Source organism: Capra hircus, chromosome 20, assembly GCF_001704415.2.
Source record: "Capra hircus breed San Clemente chromosome 20, ASM170441v1, whole genome shotgun sequence".
Taxonomy (NCBI): Eukaryota; Metazoa; Chordata; class Mammalia; order Artiodactyla; family Bovidae; genus Capra; species Capra hircus.
This window is the reverse complement of record NC_030827.1, coordinates 4,731,102-4,750,394: the sequence shown is the minus strand read 5'-3', so window position 1 is coordinate 4,750,394 and position 19,293 is coordinate 4,731,102. Positions and strand designations below refer to the sequence as shown.

The following is a 19,293-nucleotide window of genomic DNA, read 5'->3' as shown; positions in this document are numbered from 1 at the left end:
TGAGGGGCCAACAGCGCCCACGAGGGAGTGTGGTCTGCTGCCAAGATGGGGTTTGGACTCTGGGGGCGCCTCCAGGGAGCTGCGTGACCCTGGGCCATGACCCCAGCCTCGGTATCCCCATGCGTACACCAAGGCTCACAGTGCCCACCTCCCCCGCTGCGCGAAGAATCTGCTGACCTGGTGGGTCGCACAGGCAGCTGGGATGCTGCCCAGTGCCCACAGATGAAGGGCCCCAGGCCCTCCACCTGCCTGCAGTTGGTCAGCTCCTGTCCTGCTAGGCAGTGAGCACCCCACATCTGTCTCCCCCACGGCCGTGGGAGGCCCTGCACACCGGCGGCATCTCACCCTGCAGGGCCTGGGGCAGAGTGAGGCCACAGCTCATTTCACTCTGAGCCAGGCAGCGGTTCAAGAGCTTCACCTGCATGAATTTATCTTCATTACAATTCTATGAGGAAGGTACCATTACTGTTCCCACTTTAGAGATGAGATCACTGAGGCTTAGCAAGAATAAATAATTTGTCCATGGTCACACAACTTGTAAGTGGTGAAGCCAGGATCCAAACCCTGAAAGGCAGGTGGGGAAACCAGCGCAGAGCAGTCCCTTGAACAAAAAGATGGGAGGCTGTGGGTGTGAAGCCTGTGTGAATTCGCCTTCAGGCAGAGTCCACAGTCCTAGGACAGGCTGTGCTTCCCAGAGTGTGTGGACAGCGAGTCTGGCCCAGAGAGACCTTGCCCGCGGTTCCAAAGCCTCACCTCCAAGAGGAAAACCTCTGGGGCTTCCAAAGAGCCTGGGAAAGTGGTGCTTGATACATGGAGGGGCAAAAATGTCAGGAAAGAAGCGGGAGCAACGTGGAGGGAGAAGAAGTCAGACAGGGCGCATGGGAGGCAGCCCGTGGTGTGGCCCCTGGGCAGAGCTGGCTTCACAGCTGGGCTCTGCACCAGGGTGTGCCCTCTCTGGGACAACATCTAGTATCTCTGGGGCTGCTGAGAGGGTAAAAGAGGATGATGCTTGTGAAGGAAGGTGCTCAGCACACACAGGATTCAGTAAGCCTCAGCCTGCGTGGCACGAACGTGTGAGGCAGGCAGTGGGGGCACGCGTGTGCCTGTGGATCTGTGTGTAAGACGCTCCGGTCTGGGTGTGTGGGTGTGCATGTCTCTGGGTGCTGTGTGTGTGTGTGTATCTCTGGGTGGTGTGTATGTGTGTGTGTATCTCTGGGTGGTGTGTGTATGTGTGTGTGTATCTCTGGGTGGTGTGTGTGTGTGTGTATCTCTGGGTGGTGTGTGTGTGTGTGTGTGTATCTCTGGGTGGTGTGTGTGTATCTCTGGGTGGTGTGTGTTTGTGTGTGTGTATCTCTGGGTGGTGTGTGTATGTATCTCTGGGTGGTGTGTGTGTGTGTAACTCTGGGTGGTGTGTGTATGTGTGTGTGTATCTCTGGGTGGTGTGTGTTTGTGTGTGTGTATCTCTGGGTGGTGTGTGTGTGTATCTCTGGGTGGTGTGTGTGTGTGTGTGTATCTCTGGGTGGTGTGTGTATGTGTGTGTGTATCTCTGGGTGGTGTGTGTATGTGTGTGTGTATCTCTGGGTGGTGTGTGTATGTGTGTGTGTATCTCTGGGTGGTGTGTGTGCATCTCTGGGTGGTGTGTGTATGTGTGTGTGTATCTCTGGGTGGTGTGTGTGTATCTCTGGGTGGTGTGTGTGTATCTCTGGGTGGTGTGTGTTTGTGTGTGTGTATCTCTGGGTGGTGTGTGTGTGTATCTCTGGGTGGTGTGTGTGTATCTCTGGGTGGTGTGTGTGTGTGTGTGTATCTCTGGGTGGTGTGTGTTTGTGTGTGTGTATCTCTGGGTGGTGTGTGTGTGTATCTCTGGGTGGTGTGTGTGTATCTCTGGGTGGTGTGTGTGTGTGTGTGTATCTCTGGGTGGTGTGTGTATGTGTGTGTGTATCTCTGGGTGGTGTGTGTGCATCTCTGGGTGGTGTGGTGTATGTTGGTGTTGTGTGTATCTCTGGGGTGGTGTGTGTGTGTATCTCTGGGGTGGTGTGTGTGTATCTCTGGGGTGGTGGTGGTGTGTGTGTGTGTGTATCTCTGGGTGGTGTGTGTGTCTGTGTGTGTGTGTATCTCTGGGTGGTGGTGTGTGTGTATCTCTGGGTGGTGTGTGTGTGTGTATCTCTGGGTGGTGTGTGTGTGTGTGTGTGTATCTCTGGGTGGTGTGTGTGTGTGTGTGTATCTCTGGGTGGTGTGTGTATGTGTGTGTGTATCTCTGGGTGGTGTGTGTGTGTGTGTGTATCTCTGGGTGGTGTGTGTGTATCTCTGGGTGGTGTGTGTGTGTGTATCTCTGGGTGGTGTGTGTATGTGTGTGTGTATCTCTGGGTGGTGTGTGTCTGTGTGTGTGTATCTCTGGGTGGTGTGTGTGTATCTCTGGGTGGTGTGTGTGTGTGTGTGTGTATGTTGTGTGGTGTGTATCTCTGGGTGGTGTGTGTGTGTGTGTGTATCTCTGGGTGGTGTGTGTGTATGTGTGTGTGTATCTCTGGGTGGTGTGTGTATGTGTGTGGTATCTCTGGGTGGTGTGTGTGTATCTCTGGGGCGTGTGTTGTGTGTGTGTATCTCTGGGTGGTGTGTGTGTATCTCTGGGTGGTGTGTGTGTATCTCTGGGTGGTGTGTGTGTGTGTGTGTACCTCTGGGTGGTGTGTGTCTGTGTGTGTGTATCTCTGGGTGGTGTGTGTGTATCTCTGGGTGGTGTGTGTGTATCTCTGGGTGGTGTGTGTGTGTGTATCACTGGGTGGTGTGTGTGTATGTGTGTGTGTATCTCTGGGTGGTGTGTGTCTGTGTGTGTGTATCTCTGGGTGGTGTGTGTGTATCTCTGGGTGGTGTGTGTCTGTGTGTGTGTATCTCTGGGTGGTGTGTGTCTGTGTGTGTGTATCTCTGGGTGGTGTGTGTGTGTGTGTGTATCTCTGGGTGGTGTGTGTATGTGTGTGTGTATCTCTGGGTGGTGTGTGTGCATCTCTGGGTGGTGTGTGTGTATCTCTGGGTGGTGTGTGTCTGTGTGTGTGTATCTCTGGGTGGGTGTGTGTTCTCTGGTGTGGTGTTTGTGTATCTCTGGGTGGTGTGTGTTGTGTGTGTATCTCTGGGTGGTGTGTGTGTGTGTGTGTATCTCTGTGGGTGGTGTTGTGGTGGTATGTGTGTGTGTATCTCTGGGTGGTGTGTGTTGTGTGTGTGTATCTCTGGTGGTGTGTGTATGTGTGTGTGTATCTCTGGGTGGTGTGTGTGTGTGTGTGTATCTCTGGGTGGTGTGTGTGTGTGTGTGTGTATCTCTGGGTGGTGTGTGTTGTGTGTGTGTATCTCTGGGGTGGTGTGTGTGTATCTCTGGGTGGTGTGTGTGTATCTCTGGGTGGTGTGTGTCTGTGTGTGTGTATCTCTGGGTGGTGTGTGTGTATCTCTGGGTGGTGTGTGTGTATCTCTGGGTGGTGTGTGTGTGTGTGTGTGTATCTCTGGGTGGTGTGTGTGTATCTCTGGGTGGTGTGTGTGTCTGTGTGTGTGTATCTCTGGGTGGTGTGTGTCTGTGTGTATCTCTGGGTGGTGTGTGTCTCTGTGTGTGTATCTCTGGGTGGTGTGTGTGTATCTCTGGGTGGTGTGTGTCTGTGTGTGTGTATCTCTGGGTGGTGTGTGTGTGTGTGTGTGTGTGTATCTCTGACAGGTGAGTATATGTGTGTGTCCAGGGGTGACTGCTCCGGTTTGGGGGCTGCCTGTAAGCACGCTTGTACACCCCAGTGTGTGTGTTGTGTAAGCCATGAGTGTGTGCTGTGTGTTCAGTGTATGCGCTCAGGGTGCACGTACGAGCATATGTATGTCGGGGCCCACCTTTCAGTGTGTGTCTGATGAGTATGTTTGTTCATGTGAGCAGACGTGTGTACACATGGGCAGTAATGGTGTGCGTGCGTGCGCTCAAGTGCCAACCTGGGCCCCGTGCACACATCACGGTGTCTGGAGGGCATCAATGCAGCAACCTCACCCACAAAACAGGATTCTCATCAAGCCAGACTTGGGGGCGGGAGCTGGGGTAGCTAGATCAGCACCGCGGCTGGAGCAGTTACGTCCGCTTCTGAGCCTCGACGCCCCCGTGTCCCGCAGGGCAGAGCAGCCCTCCTCATCAGCACTGCGGTGCCCTGCGGTGCCGGGGGCTGAGAGCCGGCAGCATAGCTCCCTTCTCGTGGCCAGCAGAATTCAGGCGGTCAGCGTCCGCCGTCCCGGGGAGGAAACTGTCGGGCTGGGCCGGCCGGATGTGGCCTTTTCCATCAAAATCACAAGGACTCTCAGGACACTTCCTTCATGCCTCCTGAACGGACGTGGGCACCGACACCACGGCGGACAGGGCCCCGGACTCCAGGCCGATACCCACTGGGGGTCTCCGGACAAGTGGCTCCTCTGGGCCCAGCTCCCACTGTCAGATGCGGTGCCCCCTCCTCCCTCCCGAGGCCAGCCTGGCACAGAGAGAGTGCCAGCACTGAGGACTTGCTCGTGAAAGTCGGTCCCCTCCCCAGGCCCCAGTCTCAAGCTGAGGCTCTGAGAGCAGTGTTGGGGACAGGGTAGCCACGCTCGGAAGGAAGGCGGGGGTGCGTTTGGTGGAGCAGAGGCCTGAAGGGCATGACCCCTCTGGAGGGCCTCTCTCGGTGCCCGAGCAGGACGGAAGAGGCGCTGATGCCCACCTGCACCCACACCAGCTGTGGCCCGCTCACCTGCAGCGTGTCCCCAAAGGAGAGCTTGTGGATGACATGGGTCATGTCCGGGTTCTGCGGCTGGGCTGTGGCGCTGTGTGTGGACACGTGGAAGTTGCCCGGGACCTGGGGGAGAGATGGAGAGCTCAGGGGCTGGGTTGGCAGCCCCAGCAGGCGGGGTGCAGGGCCTCACCTGGGCTGGATCTGGATTTGCATCCCAGCTTGGCCATTTCCCAGCTGTGGGACACAGCTCTCTCTTAGCCTCAGACTCCTTGTCTGTGGAAAGGGGGTGTTAACAGTACCCACTGGAGGGGGCTGTCAGGCTGTGGGTGGAGGAGGCATGTGAAGGGCCCAGCTGGGCGCCTGGTGAAGGACCGAGGCTCAGAGAGGAAGCCGCCCATCATCAATCCCTGGCTGTTCCCCACATGGGGGGTAGGCGCACAGACTCAGGAAGCATCCTCACACCCCAAATACCATCACTAGCCCGGCTACCGCATCACCACAGACTGGGGCCCGTGAAGTCGAGACCGCAGGGCCCCCCTTTCCCCTCTGGTGCTGAGGCCCTGCAGAGCGCAGCCTGCGAGCGGTACTGAGCCTCCTGGGGCCTCCCTCCCCACCGCTGCTCAGACCACTGCCCTCGCTATCGTCCTGGCCCTGTCTTCCTCTCACACAGACGTCCCACCCATCAGGAAATGCTGCCAGCTCCACCCCTGAGATGCCCAGCATCTGACCCCTCCAGCCTCCACCGCCTTCCTGGATTGGACATGGCGGCAGCGTCCCCACTGGGTTCCCAGCTGCCACCCTTCACTCTCCCGGGCCCTTTCCCAACAGTGGCCAATGGGGACCTTTTGAACCTGGGTTTGGTCCCGGCACGCCTCTGCTCAGGACCCTCCAAGGCATCTGTTCTCGAGGTGAAGCCACATCCTCGTGTCCTGCTCTGCTTCCTCCCTCTGGTCACGCCGGCCTCCCCGCTGCCCCGGGAACAGTGCCAGTATGGTACCATCTTGGGCCTTTGTGCTGCGCCCCCTTCTGGAACCTTCTTCACATGGCTTGCCGTCTGGCCTCTGCTCCGGGATCCCCCGCCACCCATCCCCCAAGGCCCTGAAGTGCTGAAACACTCAGCATCACGTGCCACCTTGCCCTCAACTTGTCCTCCTCTGTGTCCCCCCACGAGAACAGAAACCCTCCACTGGTGGGGTTTGTGCCTGACTTGATGCTGTATTCCCTAGATCTGACCCAGAGCAGGTGCTTAATAAATATGTACTGAATGAATGAAAGAATGAATAAATGACGTTAATCCTTAAAATAGCACTTTTGGCTTTGGCACCCGGTAACTCCTGAATATTCACTGGAAGGACTGATGCTGAAGCTGAAGCTCCAATACTTTGGCCACCTGATGTAATGAACCAACTCATTGGAAAAAATCCTGATGCAGGGAGACCCTGAGGGCAGGAGAAGGGGGCGACAGAGGATGAAATGGTTGGATGGTATCATCGACTCAATGGACATGAGTTTGAGCAAAGTCCGGGAGATGGTGAAGGACAGGGAAGCCTGGCGTGCTGCAGTCCCTGGAGTTGCAAAGAGTCGGACATGACTGAGTGACTGAACAACAACTTCTGTTTTACAGGAAAGGAAACCGAGGCTCAGAGCAGTGAAGAAACTTGCTATTGTCACATGTCAAAACTGGGGCGACTGACCTCAGCAGCCCTGGGCTGACGCCATGTGGAGGCAGCCCTTCAGGAGGTGCCAGTCCTTCGGGAGGTGCCAGGCTCAGGGAGATGACCCAGATGAGAGCCTGGCCCTGGATGAGCCCTTGGCCTGCTGTGACACAGACTCGGGACAGAAAATGTGGCTGCCTGACCACACTGGTCCAGACGGAAGCACAGACTGTGGGAGCGATGACGGAGGGCCCCCAGCTCATCTGGGGGTGTTCTCAGGGAAAAGACCCAGCGCTAAGCTCTGAAGCTGAGTCAGGAACAAGGGGGAAGGGCATCCGGGCAGAGGGGCCGGCGTGAACAGGTATGGAGGTCAGAAGCTGCCGGGTCGGAGGCACGTGTGAGGAACAAGAAGAGCTGGGTACGAATGAACCCCCAGAGACCTGGGGCAGCAGCTGCGGCAGGAGACAAAGAGCCATGGGGGGCGCTGCTTGGCAAAGGCCCTGCCCCCCTGAAAACTCAGGCTTTATTTCATTCCAGCTCAGCAAAACCTGCAAAAGCTGCACTGGAGGAAGGAATATGGCCTGTGGCTTAGCGTCCACCGGCCCACCAGTCCATCAGAGTCCACTTATTTGATAAGCACGCCTGTCTCCAGCATAAAGCTGTGGGCTTCCTGCAGCAATATTCCTGTCTTCACTGGGGCTTGAGCTCTGGACTGACGGGAGAGGTACCAGGCCAACAGAGCATGGCCTGGCCTCAGTGAGTCGCAGTCAAGTGTGCCCTGGGCTGCTCGGAGGAGGGGGCAACCTGCTGGGCCTGGCTGGGGGGGAACAGGAACAACAACTTGGCAAGATCTCCCTGGCAGGACAGCGCTGCCCATTTCAGGGGCCCGATGGTAGGGCAGCAGCCAAGGGCCACACACAGGTTCTGGTCTGGCCTCACTTCCTAGCTGGAGGCCCCTGGGCAAGCTCAGTACCCACTACTCTGTGCCTCGGTTTCCCCATCAGGAAAATGGGAATAATGACCACAAAGGGTTGTGGGAGGGTTAAATGAGATGAGGAATACACAACTGACGGCAGGTGTTACCGGGCTGGCTTCATGGCACGAACACATCCGAGCCGAGAGAAAACAACCCTTCTGGAAGAGGGAAAAAGTGTATATGTGCAGGGTGGAAATCCTACTGCATTCTGAAAGTAATTTAACCTTCATTGCTAGTTAAATAAATAATATCTAGACGTGAAAGTCGCTCAGTCGTGTCCAACTCTCTGCGACTCTATCCACGGTAGCCCGCCATGCTCCTCTGTTCATGGAATTCTCCAGGCAAGAATACTGGAGTGGGCAGGCATTTCCTTCCCCAGGGGAGCTCCCCAACCCAGGGATCTAACCTGGGTCTCCTGCATTGTAGGTGGATTCTCGACTGTCTGAGCCACCAGGAAATATATTTTTCACTATGAACAATGTCACGTGATAAAATTAGAACTAAAGTCCCATTGCCTGCTGCCCCCAGAAGTAAGAAGCTGACAGCATCCGGTGCGCGTCCTTCTGAGTTTTTCTAGGCGGTGACATGGGGCCCCCTGTGGACAAGGCCGTGAGCAGGGTTCAGAACTGGGCTTGGAGCCTGGGCCTCATGCGGCCAGAGTCAAGTGAGTCAAGGAGGCTGGCTCCGCACATCTGCCACCCGCCGCTGCCCCGCGGGGCTGTGACTCAGTGACCCACTCCCCCTCGGCACGGAATCCATCACAGGTGGCTGACTCATGCCAGCACACGCTGGGCTGAAGAAAGCAGAGACGACGCTTTTAGAGCTATGACTTAGGAACTGACGTCAGTGTCTCTGATGGGCGTTCAAAAACATATAGATGGAGCCGGGCTGGCCCATCCTGTCCTCCTCCTGGGGGGCTGGGTGATTAAGCAAGGAGTCTGCGTGGCTGGGGGCTGCTCGAAACAGGCGCACACTGGGATCTGGCTGACCTCCTGATGAGTGGATAAGGGGGCCACAGGGCACGTGTGAACCTGCTGCAGGGAGATGGGAGGGTGGGGGGCTGCAGACCTCACTGTCATCACAGCTGCCTTTCCTATCAAAGCACCCCTCGACGGGGCGCTCCAGGGAGGCACGAGCCCTTAACCCTGCACAGGAGGCTGGCCTGAGCTGTGACCGAGATGCTGGCCTGAAGCCACAGCGAGCAGGGGTGCAGGGACAGAGCAGGGAGCCTGCTGCCAGGTGGCCTGGCTCGAGATCCTGGCTCCTGGCCCTTCAGCAGGTCACGTAATACCCTGCGCCTGTTTCCTACACACTGCTGCAAGGACTGAATAAGCTAACAGTGGGGTAGAGCCAGGTGAAAACCCAATAAGCGGCTGCCAAGAGGTGAGGGCTGGTGTGACCCTGTTCTAGAATCCCAGCCCTCCTTGACCAGAGAAAACCCACTTCTTGGACGTCATCCCTGCACACTTCGTGAGCACACTTGCCCTGGAGTGCTGGCAGGTACCAGCTGATGAGATCACGGATACCCCACTGACAGGAGATAAGGCCAGCTGGGGAAGGGCAGCAAGATTTGTCCTGTCCCCACTGAGACATGCACTTCACAGACTTTAATTTGTTCACGTCTCACAAGCTGTGAGGGCAGTATCACTATCCCCATCTTACAGACGAGGAAACTGAGGCTCCGAGAGGCTAAAATTGCTTAGGCTTTTAACCAGTGAATGTCCTTGCTAGGATTCTCAACCACAGGTCTGTCTGACCCCAAAGAGCAAGTTCTCATTCAGCCAGAGCCAGCAGGACACCCATCAGAGCCTGCTGAGGGGAGCCGCCTGTAGCCTTGGCATGGCTGCCACGCTGGGTAGAGTGTGGCCCTGGGCTGTTTCCCAGGTGGTCCTCCTGTCTCTCCCGGGCGCCTCCTGCTCACCATCTGGGGTGTCCATATCTGCTTAACCCATGTGATCACACCCCTCGCCAGGAAGACCTCCACAAGAGGGAGGTGCGTGTGTATGGTCCGTTCATCTTCAACCATCTTTCCACGCCACAGACAGGCCTTCTCCGTCTCAGTGGGTCTCCTCCACCATAACACTCACTTATTCTCTCCCCAGCCGCTTCATGAAATTACACACTGGCTTGAGGGTTTACCTGTCACCCCGTAACAGACGGTAAGTGCCACCAAGAGCAGGGGCCTCGGTCGCTTCTCTCGGCACCGCACCCCAGTGCCGAACGTGGGGCCAGGCACACAGCAGGCACTCTCGAGAGCAGGATGCGTGAACAAATGAGCGGGGGGAAGGGGAAGCAATGGTCCAAAGAAGTTAGAATGTGAAGAGGACTGGAGCAACATACGGACCATGAGGGTGGAGGAAGGGGAGGGAGGGTGCCCCGAGGGACCCGTGTCAAGACCTGTGAGGGAGCAGCAGCTCTGCGGGCAGAGACGGGGGCAGAGAGAGGGCACTGGAGGTGGAGTGAGAGCCTGGCCCACCACTCACGCACCCACCTCCCTGGCTGTGCGCGCACTGGCCTTCCCTCATCTCCGAGGCCCATCCTCCACCGCGGCCAGCATCCCCAGAACTCCGCTGTGCAGTGGACCTGTTCTCTGTCTCGCAGGGGGCTTTCCCTGCAGCACTGGGTCAGTGGTCCACCCCATCCTTGGAGCACCAGCCTTACTCTTTGATTATGTTCCCTTCCAGACTCCAGGGCCCACTCAGCCCTGGTTTCCTCCTACCTATCTGGCTGCTCCTTCTGCCTTTCCTGCCCACTTCTAAACGCTGGTGGGCACCAGAAGTCGGCCCTCAGACTGCGTCCTTATCAAGATTTAGGTTCTTATATTTTTGGTACCATGGACCCTTTGTCAGTCTGCCAACACCTTCATTTTAATTGCCTCAAGTGTTTCAAATGCATAAAACATATAGAATCACAGAGTAGAGAAATAATATTTTAAACAGTAACAAAATAGATCAAACATTTGCGCATGCCTCTTTATTAATGCAGCAAATAACAAGACCCGGTCACAGGCCAACTAATGACTGTAATTTCAAAACTGCGATGAGTGTCAACAGCACCTCAAAATGATCTGTGACAATTTTAAAGCGACATATACGTTGTAATTTCTATTGGTGACAAGGTCACAGGTGCTGCTAATGCTACTGTGGCTTACAGCCTACATTCAGCATAGGAGAGAGTGCCAAATCGGAGTTTAGCATTTATGAAACTAAACATGTCATTTTTTTTCTCCCATCCAGGTTCACAGACTCTTTGAATTTGATCTGCATTCCTGGGGCATCTGTGGACCCCAGGTTTAGAACACTCTACACCTCTCCCTAGGTAATCTAGCTTAGACCAACGATTCTCAAACATGAGTGGCATCAGGACTCCCTGGAGGGCTTGTTACAACACAGATTCCGTAGGTCTGATGTGGGGCCTGAGAATCTGCATTCCTGACAGGTTCCAGGTGAGGCTACTGCTCTTGCTGGGGGGCCCACTTTATTTATTTATTGACATACAGTTGATTAACAATGTTGTATTAATTTCTGCTGCATCGCAAAGTGACTCAGTTATCCATATACACATTCTTTTTCATATCCTCTTCCATTATGCTTTAATCACAGGATACTGGATATAGTTCTGTGCTATCCAGTAGGGCCTGGCTGTTTATCCATTCTACCTGTAACAGTTTTCACTGCTAACCCTAAACTCCCAGTCCACCCCTCCCCCTCAGCAAGCCCAAGTCTGTTTTATGTCTGTGAGTCTGCTTCTGTTTTGTAGGTAAGTTTGGGTCATATTTTAGATTCTGCATATAAGCGAGATCATACAGGGTCTGTCTTTCTCTTTCTGACCTACCTCACTTGGTATGATAACCATCTGGGTCCTTCCACGCTGTTGGAACTTGGGGACCCCACTTTGAGGGGCACTGACACAGACCACGACAGCCATCACCTGTTTACAGATGACTCCCACATTTATATCTCCAGCCCAGAGCTCTCTAACGAGCTCCAGAAGCACCCCCTCAACTTCCAATTTAACATCTCCAGTGAGAATCCTAAAGGACATGTGTCCAGAATTGACAGACTGAGTCTCAGCCCCCACTCCCACAGAGTCCATGCTTTTCCATGCTTCCATATATAGAGAACGGGATCACCCGGCTGTCGAGAAAAAAGCCCAGGAGGTTTCTTCGATTCCACTCTTGCCCTTGCCACCCACAACCAGTTGATGAGTAAGTCTTGTTGACGCCACCTCCCTGGTCTGGACCCTTCTCTCCAATACCACTGCCACAAGCATCGCCTGTGATCTCTGCTCTTGGCCCCCTCCGTGTAGATGCCCAAGTGTTCTTTCTAAAGATCTGCTGTCCAGGAGAACATTCCCTGATGATGAAAATGTTTCATATCTGCACTAATATGGTAGCCACTAGCCACGTGTAGCTTGCAATGTGGCAAGTGAGACTAGGGGACTGAATTTTACTCAATTAAAAAAAAGTTAAATGGAGCTGTAGGCTACTGTACTGGATAGTGCAATTCTAAAGCATAAATCAACTGCACTGCTTTCCTACTTAAAACCTTCAAATGGGCCCCATCACACACACCATAAATCCAAGTCACAGGGCACAGCCAAGACCCTGTGTGGTAGCTGATCAATGAAGGGACCCCTGAGCCACACCTCCCAGCACCCACACCCTTGAGTATTTCTCCCAGTCCCTCCGTATTTCCACTGCAGAACCTGGGCTGGCAGCTAACTCCCATTAACCCACAAAATGTTGCAGAAGTGTCTGCTTTAGTATTTAAGGAAACCTGAGCTGTATGATGCAAGAAATCCACATGGAGAGACCACATGGAGAGAGACAGGTCCAATCATCCCCAGCATCTGAGCTGAGCCTCCCAGTCATCCAGCCGGGACTGCAGGAAGGAGGGCACGCCAAGGGGGGCACGCCAAGGGGGGCACGCCAAGGGGGCACACCAAGGTGGACACATGAAGGGGGGCACGCTAAGGGGGCACACGAAGGGGGCACACTAGGGTGCATACTAGGTGGGTACACTAAGGGGGGCACACGAAGGGGGGCATGCTAAGGGGGGCACGCCAAGGGGGGCACACTAGGGGGGGCATGCTAAGGGGGGCACGCCAAGGGGGGCACACTAGGGGGGGCATGCTAAGGGGGGCACGCCAAGGGGGGCACACTAGGGGGGGCATGCTAAGGGGGGCACACCAAGGGGGGCTTTAGCTCCAGGTTGTTGTTTCCAATGAGACTCAGGCTCACTGCGACTTTTAAAAGCCAGAAATCTGAACAACCATCGACAACAGGGTGCTAGAACCCACCCAAAATATGTACCCCGTGTCCAAAGACAAAGAAGCAGTCGCAACAAGATGGGAGGAGGGGTGAAATCACAATAAAATCAAATGGGTAGGCGACTCAGAATCTGGAGAACAATAATACCAAAGAAGTGCTTGCACTGTTGTGAAGGTTCTGAGCCTCATGTCAGACTTCCCAATCTGGGAATCTGCAAAGGGACTGGGAATCCCCAGGGAGTTTGACTCGGAAGGCTAGTGGGTTTTGATCACAGGATTTCCACAGGACTAGGGAAAGCAGAGACTCCAGTCTTAGAGAGCAAACAAAATCTTCTGTGCGCCAAGACCCAGGGTAAAGGAGCAGTGACCTCACAGGAGACTGAACCAGACCTACCCCTAATTTTGGAGGGTCTCCTGTGGAGGCATGCCTTGGCAACGGCCCGCCAAGGGGACAAGGGCACAGGCAGCAGCAGTCCTGGAAGGGGTCGCTTGGCCGAGATCCTCTTCGGGGTCGCCATTAACCCTACCATAGAGCCTGAGCCTCAGGCCAACCACCAGGAAGTGAGAGCAACCCACCCGTCAGCAGACAACTGAATTAAAGTTTTACTGAGCATGGCCCTGCCCACCAGAGCAAGACCCAGTTTTTCTCATCACCAGTTCCTCCCATCAAAAAGCTTATACAAGGTTATCGTTACCATCTTTCTAAATTCCATATATATGCATTAGTATACTGTATTAGAGTTTTTCTTTCTGGCTTACTTCACTCTGTATAATAGGCTCCAGTTTCATCCACCTCATTAGAACTGATTCAAATGTATTCTTTTTAATGGCTGAGTAATACTCCATTGTGTATTCATGTTGATGTATGGCAAAACCAATACAATATTGTAAAGTAATTAACCTCCAATTAAAATAAATAAATTTATATTAAAAAAGAGTCAAAAAATAAAATACATAGACAGAAAAAAAAAAAAAGCTTATACAAGCCTCTTAGCCTCATCTACCAGAGGGCAGACAGAAGAAGCAAGAACCACCACAATCCCACAGAGGCTAGAAACAAAACCGCATGACAGAAAGTAAACCAGGATGAAAAAGCAAAGGGTTTTGTACCAAATGAAGGGATAAGATAAAACACCAGAAAAACAGCCAAATGAAGTTAAGATACGCAACCTTCCAGAAAAAGAATTCGGAATAATGATAGTGAAGATCATCCAGGATCTTGAAAAAAAGAATAGAGGCAAAGATTAAGAAGATGCAAGAAGTGTTTACCAAAGACCTAGAAGAACTAAAGAAGAAACAAACAGAGATGAACAACATACTGGAAGGAATCAATAAAGGCACAAGACGGATAAGTGACCTGCAGAACAGAATGGTGGAAATCACTGCCACAGAACAGAACATATAAAAAAGAATGAAAAAAAAAAAAAAAGAGGACAGCCAAGGAGACCTCTGGAACATTAAATGCACCAACTTTTGCATTATAGGAATCCTGGAAGGAGAAGAAACACAAAGGACCTGAGAAAACATATGAAGAAATAACAGCTGGAAACTTTCCTAAGACGGGAAAGCAAAGAGCAAACATGCCGGGAGCCAGCGTGAGGAATCCCGCCCATGACAAGGTCATGAGGAAGGAAGCCTGGCAAAACGCAAGGACGTGATTAGGCTTCAGGGGTTCCCCCTGGAATTTCCTGAGCATGTACCCCAAAAACCAAAAAATCTGCCTGCTTTTCCACTCTTCTGATATTCTCTGGAAAAAGTCAAGTCAGGGCTTTAGTCTTCTGCATTTGAAAGGGATGTTTCAGTTAAACCCCCTATGATAACTCTCTAGCTTGCCTAACAGGTTCCCCGGACCTCTTACAGCTTGTGAATTGCTTACAGCCCCCCAACCACGAGAGGCACAAAGCTTAAAGCATCTTCAAGATACAGAGCCTTTTCTAAAGAGTTAAAAATCATATCGGTGACGGGTTTTCACTGTTGACTCAATGACTACTGCCAGGCCTCCATATTCTTTATTTTTTAGGCACCTGGGAGGATGTTAATCGATGTAAACGGGATATGGAAAAAGATATATAGTAGTTTTGATGTTAGCAACACTAGACTTTTGAGTTAATTACTTTCCTTTTGTTATAAATCACTGTACCCCTTTTACTTGTTATAAATTGCTGTGTCTTTGCTATGTAAGAATGTAACTTTATTTAGTGTTTTCTGAGAGTGGCACCAGACTTTGGGAAGATCAACACAAATAAGTCTTCTGGTTGACGAACCCTTATCAGAAAAAAGGCTGTAAAATGTTAATTGGCCCTTTTGGCCGGAAGATGATGTAAGTTACCTAAGACTTGTGTATACAACTAGGTATGCAGAGAGAAAAGCCTGGTTTTGATGAGTCTGGGCTGCTAACACTGCATAATTTTGTATTACCCATTGATCTCTAGGTACAATCAAAAAGGTATAAAAGGCCTTTCTAGACAATAGAGGCAGGGCCGTGTCTCCTCTTTACTCTAATTTCAGGCTGAATTCCCATCTGGAGCGGGGCGGCTCGCCATGTCTACTGACTTGTCCTGGCTTCTAAGACCCGCGCGAAAGGGAGCCTAAGGCGGGGCACCCTTCGATATTCAAGTGGGCGCCGGTGGCCCAACGTAGATGGTGCAAGCTCCTTGTCTGGAACTTTATTGGCCTTCCCCTTAAGCCAAGTTATTCAGCCTTCTTTCTCCACTTAATTTTCCTACTACACTATTTCTCCCCAATCTAATCTTATATTTCTATATTAATAAATAAGTTCTCCTTGCCAACGCCATCCCCGCTTTGAATTCCCTGGATCCACCAGGGCTGGACCCCGGCACAAACCAAGCCCAGGAAGCAGAGAGTTCCGGGCAGGACAAACCGAGGGGTGAACACACAGAGACACACAGTAATCAAACATGATGACAATCAGAGACAAAGACAAAACATTAAAGAAACAAGCGAAAAACGACAAAGAACACACAGGGGGACTCCCATCAGCAGCTGATTTCTCAACAGAAACCCAGCAAGCCAGAAGGGAATGGCATGGCATATTTAAAGTGACGAAAGGGAAGAACCTACAGCCACGAATACTCCACCCAACAAGACTCTTGTTCAGATTTGATGAGAAATCAAAAACTTTACAGACAAGCAAAAGTTAAGAGAATTCAGCACCAAAAAAACAGCTTTACAACAAATACTAAAGGAACTTCTCTAGGCAAGAAACACAAGAGAAAAAAAGACCTACACAAAATAAACCCAAAACAATTAAGAAAATGATAATAGAATCATACGTATCGATAATTACCTTAACTGTAAATGGATTTAGTGTACCAACCAAAATCACAGACTGGCTGAGTGGATGAGAACATGTTCATGTATGCACTGCCACTTGCCACTTCACTCTATTTAACCCCCCAATTGTATGTAATTATTTTATATTGTTAGGTTAATCACGTTCCCATTATGGCTTGCAATCGTAATTATCTTTTGTTTTTTGTCTGGGTATTGATTGTGAAAACCGATAAACACCTTTTACTATGGTGATTATGTAACTATCACTCACTTAATACCATTTGTATCATGATTGGTCAACAGAAAATAATAGAGTTCTATATCATTAAAACTATCATTTAATAGGAAAACCTGAGTCTACTTTTTAAAATCCAGATGTATAACAGGATTACTTTGAAATTTTTTGAAAAACACAAATGCCCAGATACTGCTATTCTTCTCCAAAGCTCCAGAAGCATTTCTAATGAGCAGCCATGTTTAAAAACAACTGGACTAAATGAAAACATCATGTTGTTTTAAATATATACGCTTAAATGCATACAATTTAAATTTGTTAATTATACCTCAATAAAGCTGGAAAAAAGATAAATGTAAAGATATACATATACACAGAGAGTATAGATTAGAAAGATCTAAGAAACATTAACCAAACCAAACACAAGGCAATGTGTGAACCTTGTCATTATCGTTTTGAACATATCACAGAAAAATACATTTTTTTAGACAATTGGAGGAATTTGGACACCAAGTGGATGTTTGATGATAATAAGAGATTATTTTTTAGGCGTAATGATGACATTGGGACTATGCTAAAAAGAATACTTAGTTTTGGTCACACTGAAGTTTTTATATAAATACTGAATTATTTACAGACATAATGATATAATGAATGTCTATATTAAATAATCTAGAGTGAGTGAGTTGGAGAGTGGAGGAGGTATGGAGAAAACAAGACTGACCAGATGTTGACAGTTCTTAAAGCAGGATGGTGGGAATGTGGGGGGGGGTTATCGTCTTCCTTCCCCTTTTCTGTATTTGAAATTTTTTAATAATAAAAACTTTATTAAAAAATAAAAGCCAGAGATCTGGACGCCCAGTCTTTGATATTGGCTCTGATGGATCCCAACGCTGTTACAGGGCAAATGTAACTTGTTTGGGGGCTGGGTGTGGCCAGTGAGTTTGCAACCTCTAATTGAGATGGCAGGAAGAAGGGCCTCTGAGCAGAGGCTGCAGGAGGGCAGGCAGAAACCAGTGGCTCAACAACTTCCCTGGTGGTCCAATGGTTAAGAACCCACTTTCCAATGCAGGGCACTTGGGTTTGATCCCTGGTCGGGAAACTAAGATCCCACGTGCTTCGGGGCAGCTAAGCCAGTGCACTGTAACTACTGAGCCATCACACCCTGGAGCCTCTGCAGGCCCGTGCAACTAGAGAGCCTACACAACCAGAGAAGAGCGTGTGCCACTACGAAGACACAGCACAGGGGGAAAAGAGCCAGTGGCTCAGTCTGTCTGGGACTGGGAAGGAGAGATGGGGGACCCGGAGACAGCCGCGCAACCTTGGCTGCGACAGTCAACCTCTCTGGGTCTGTTTCCTCGTGTGTAGAAAGCTGCCACCTCATAGTTGTTGCTCCACTGCAACAACACATAAAAAGCCCAGGAGAGTGCTGGCTGCCTCCGGGCTTCCCCGGCTGTCCCAAATGCACCGTGTTGACACCTTTAACTTAGCATCCGAAGTTCCTGGTTTTAGCGACGGAACAACATCGATACCTGAATGGCCCTTTGGAGCTGACCAGGTAATTTCAAACCAATCCACTCTCACTCCGCCCCCTACCCCTCATCACAGCACTTACCACCCACTGAAATGCCTTTTAGTTTGCACACTGTCTGCCCTCCTCCACTAGAACGGAAGCCCCACCAGTGCAGGAACACTGCCCACCTAGTCCAGGCACTGCCCAGAGCCGACAGCCCACCCCGGAACACAGCAGGTGCTCCATGGAAGCGTTCTGAACGAATGAATGTGTAACAGCTCATTTAATCATCACTAAGACTTTGTGGAGTGAACAGGGTCATGTAATTATTATCATCACACCCTCAGCCCAGAGATTTAAAAACTGAGGTTAAGATGGCTCGAGTGACCTGGAGACCTTTGCTTGGCCAAGAGAGGGTAGGGCAAGGAGGCACACTCGGGTTCAGGGCTGCCAATCCCACCGTCTTCTCATCACCCACTCCTTCCGCGTTGGGGAAAAGAGTAGCTCCTTCCTCAACCGGCCAGCTGGGGCTCCAAACCTCAGGGAGCCCGAAATCCCCACTCAAGATTCTCAGCAAGAACTGCCAGGTACCTAGACGCTGGTCCTGAGCTTGCCAGGGGCCTGGGGAGGGAAGGCGAGCGGATGCACAGCTCCACCATCCAGTTTCCAGGGAGGAAGGGGACGGTGGGGACGGGGAACAGGCGAGAGGGGACCAGGCAGGGTCTCCTACCTTGTTGATGCTGAACTGCCCCTCGAAGCGGCAGCCCACCCCGTTGTTCAGCGGGATCTTCATTGAGTTGTCGATATGCCCCACTTCGTGCCTGCCCATCTCATCCTGGATGTCGAGCCCGACCACTGCAGGAGGCAAGGAGGGAAGAGTCACAAACACCCAGAGAAACAGGGACCCCTGGTGCATCCACTGGATGGCCAGGCAGGGCCCCCAGCCATCCAGGAGCCCACAGTCTAGAGTCACATAGAGTCACAGAGAGGAGGAGACAGGGACGGCTGGAGCCAGAGAGAGGCAGCACACAGCGTTCCTGTCCCCCGCCACGACCACCGCCAGCGAGAGAGTCGGGGGCGGCAGCAGCGGAGGGTGCAGGGTGAGGACTCTGTTAGCTTCGAGGCTGCCGGGGTGGGGGCGGCAGAGAGTCAGGCTTAGAAGGTGTCTTAATCCTGGTCTGGCCTTTTCCCAGCTTGCAACCTTGGCTAAGGCACTTCACCTCTCAGGTCTTGGGTTCCTTCCCTGTGAATGGGGAGGGGAGGGGTAGGGATACTAATCAAAGCTTCCTTGGAGAATCACAAAGATCAGATAACTAATGTGTTAAAAATGCTTACAATGGAGCCTAGTGCTCAGTAGGCGGCAAGTACCTAATGGCCGGCAGCACTTGCTAAGTTTCAGTCTCTGCGTCCTCTGGGTATCATTCAGGGTCAGGCAGCCATTCACTCACAACTCATGCCTTCCTTTACCCAGTGCCTGTTCCCGCCCTCTAGGAGCATGGGCACTTTTCTGAGCTCCTCAGCACACTTAAAGGGGAAACCTGGGGCCTGGAGTCCCGGTCCTGGCTCCAATGTGACTCTCCATCACCTACTATGACTCAGCTTCCCAATCTGCAAAATGGGCAGGCTCAGGCCAACTGTAT

General features: G+C 51.8%; 1 protein-coding gene across 2 annotated transcripts in view; it reads right to left on the bottom strand.

Moving 5' to 3' along the window:
- Positions 1-19,293, bottom strand: part of ERGIC1 (endoplasmic reticulum-golgi intermediate compartment 1) — a 116,496-nt gene that overhangs the window by 22,580 nt on the left and 74,623 nt on the right. For both annotated transcript variants that reach the window (XM_018065547.1, XM_013972670.2), the window contains exons 5-6: positions 18,384-18,508; positions 4,728-4,832 (exon numbers count right to left, since the gene is read on the bottom strand). In XM_018065547.1, the coding sequence (XP_017921036.1) occupies positions 4,728-4,832; positions 18,384-18,508 (230 nt within the window). The remainder of the gene's footprint in view (positions 1-4,727; positions 4,833-18,383; positions 18,509-19,293) is intronic.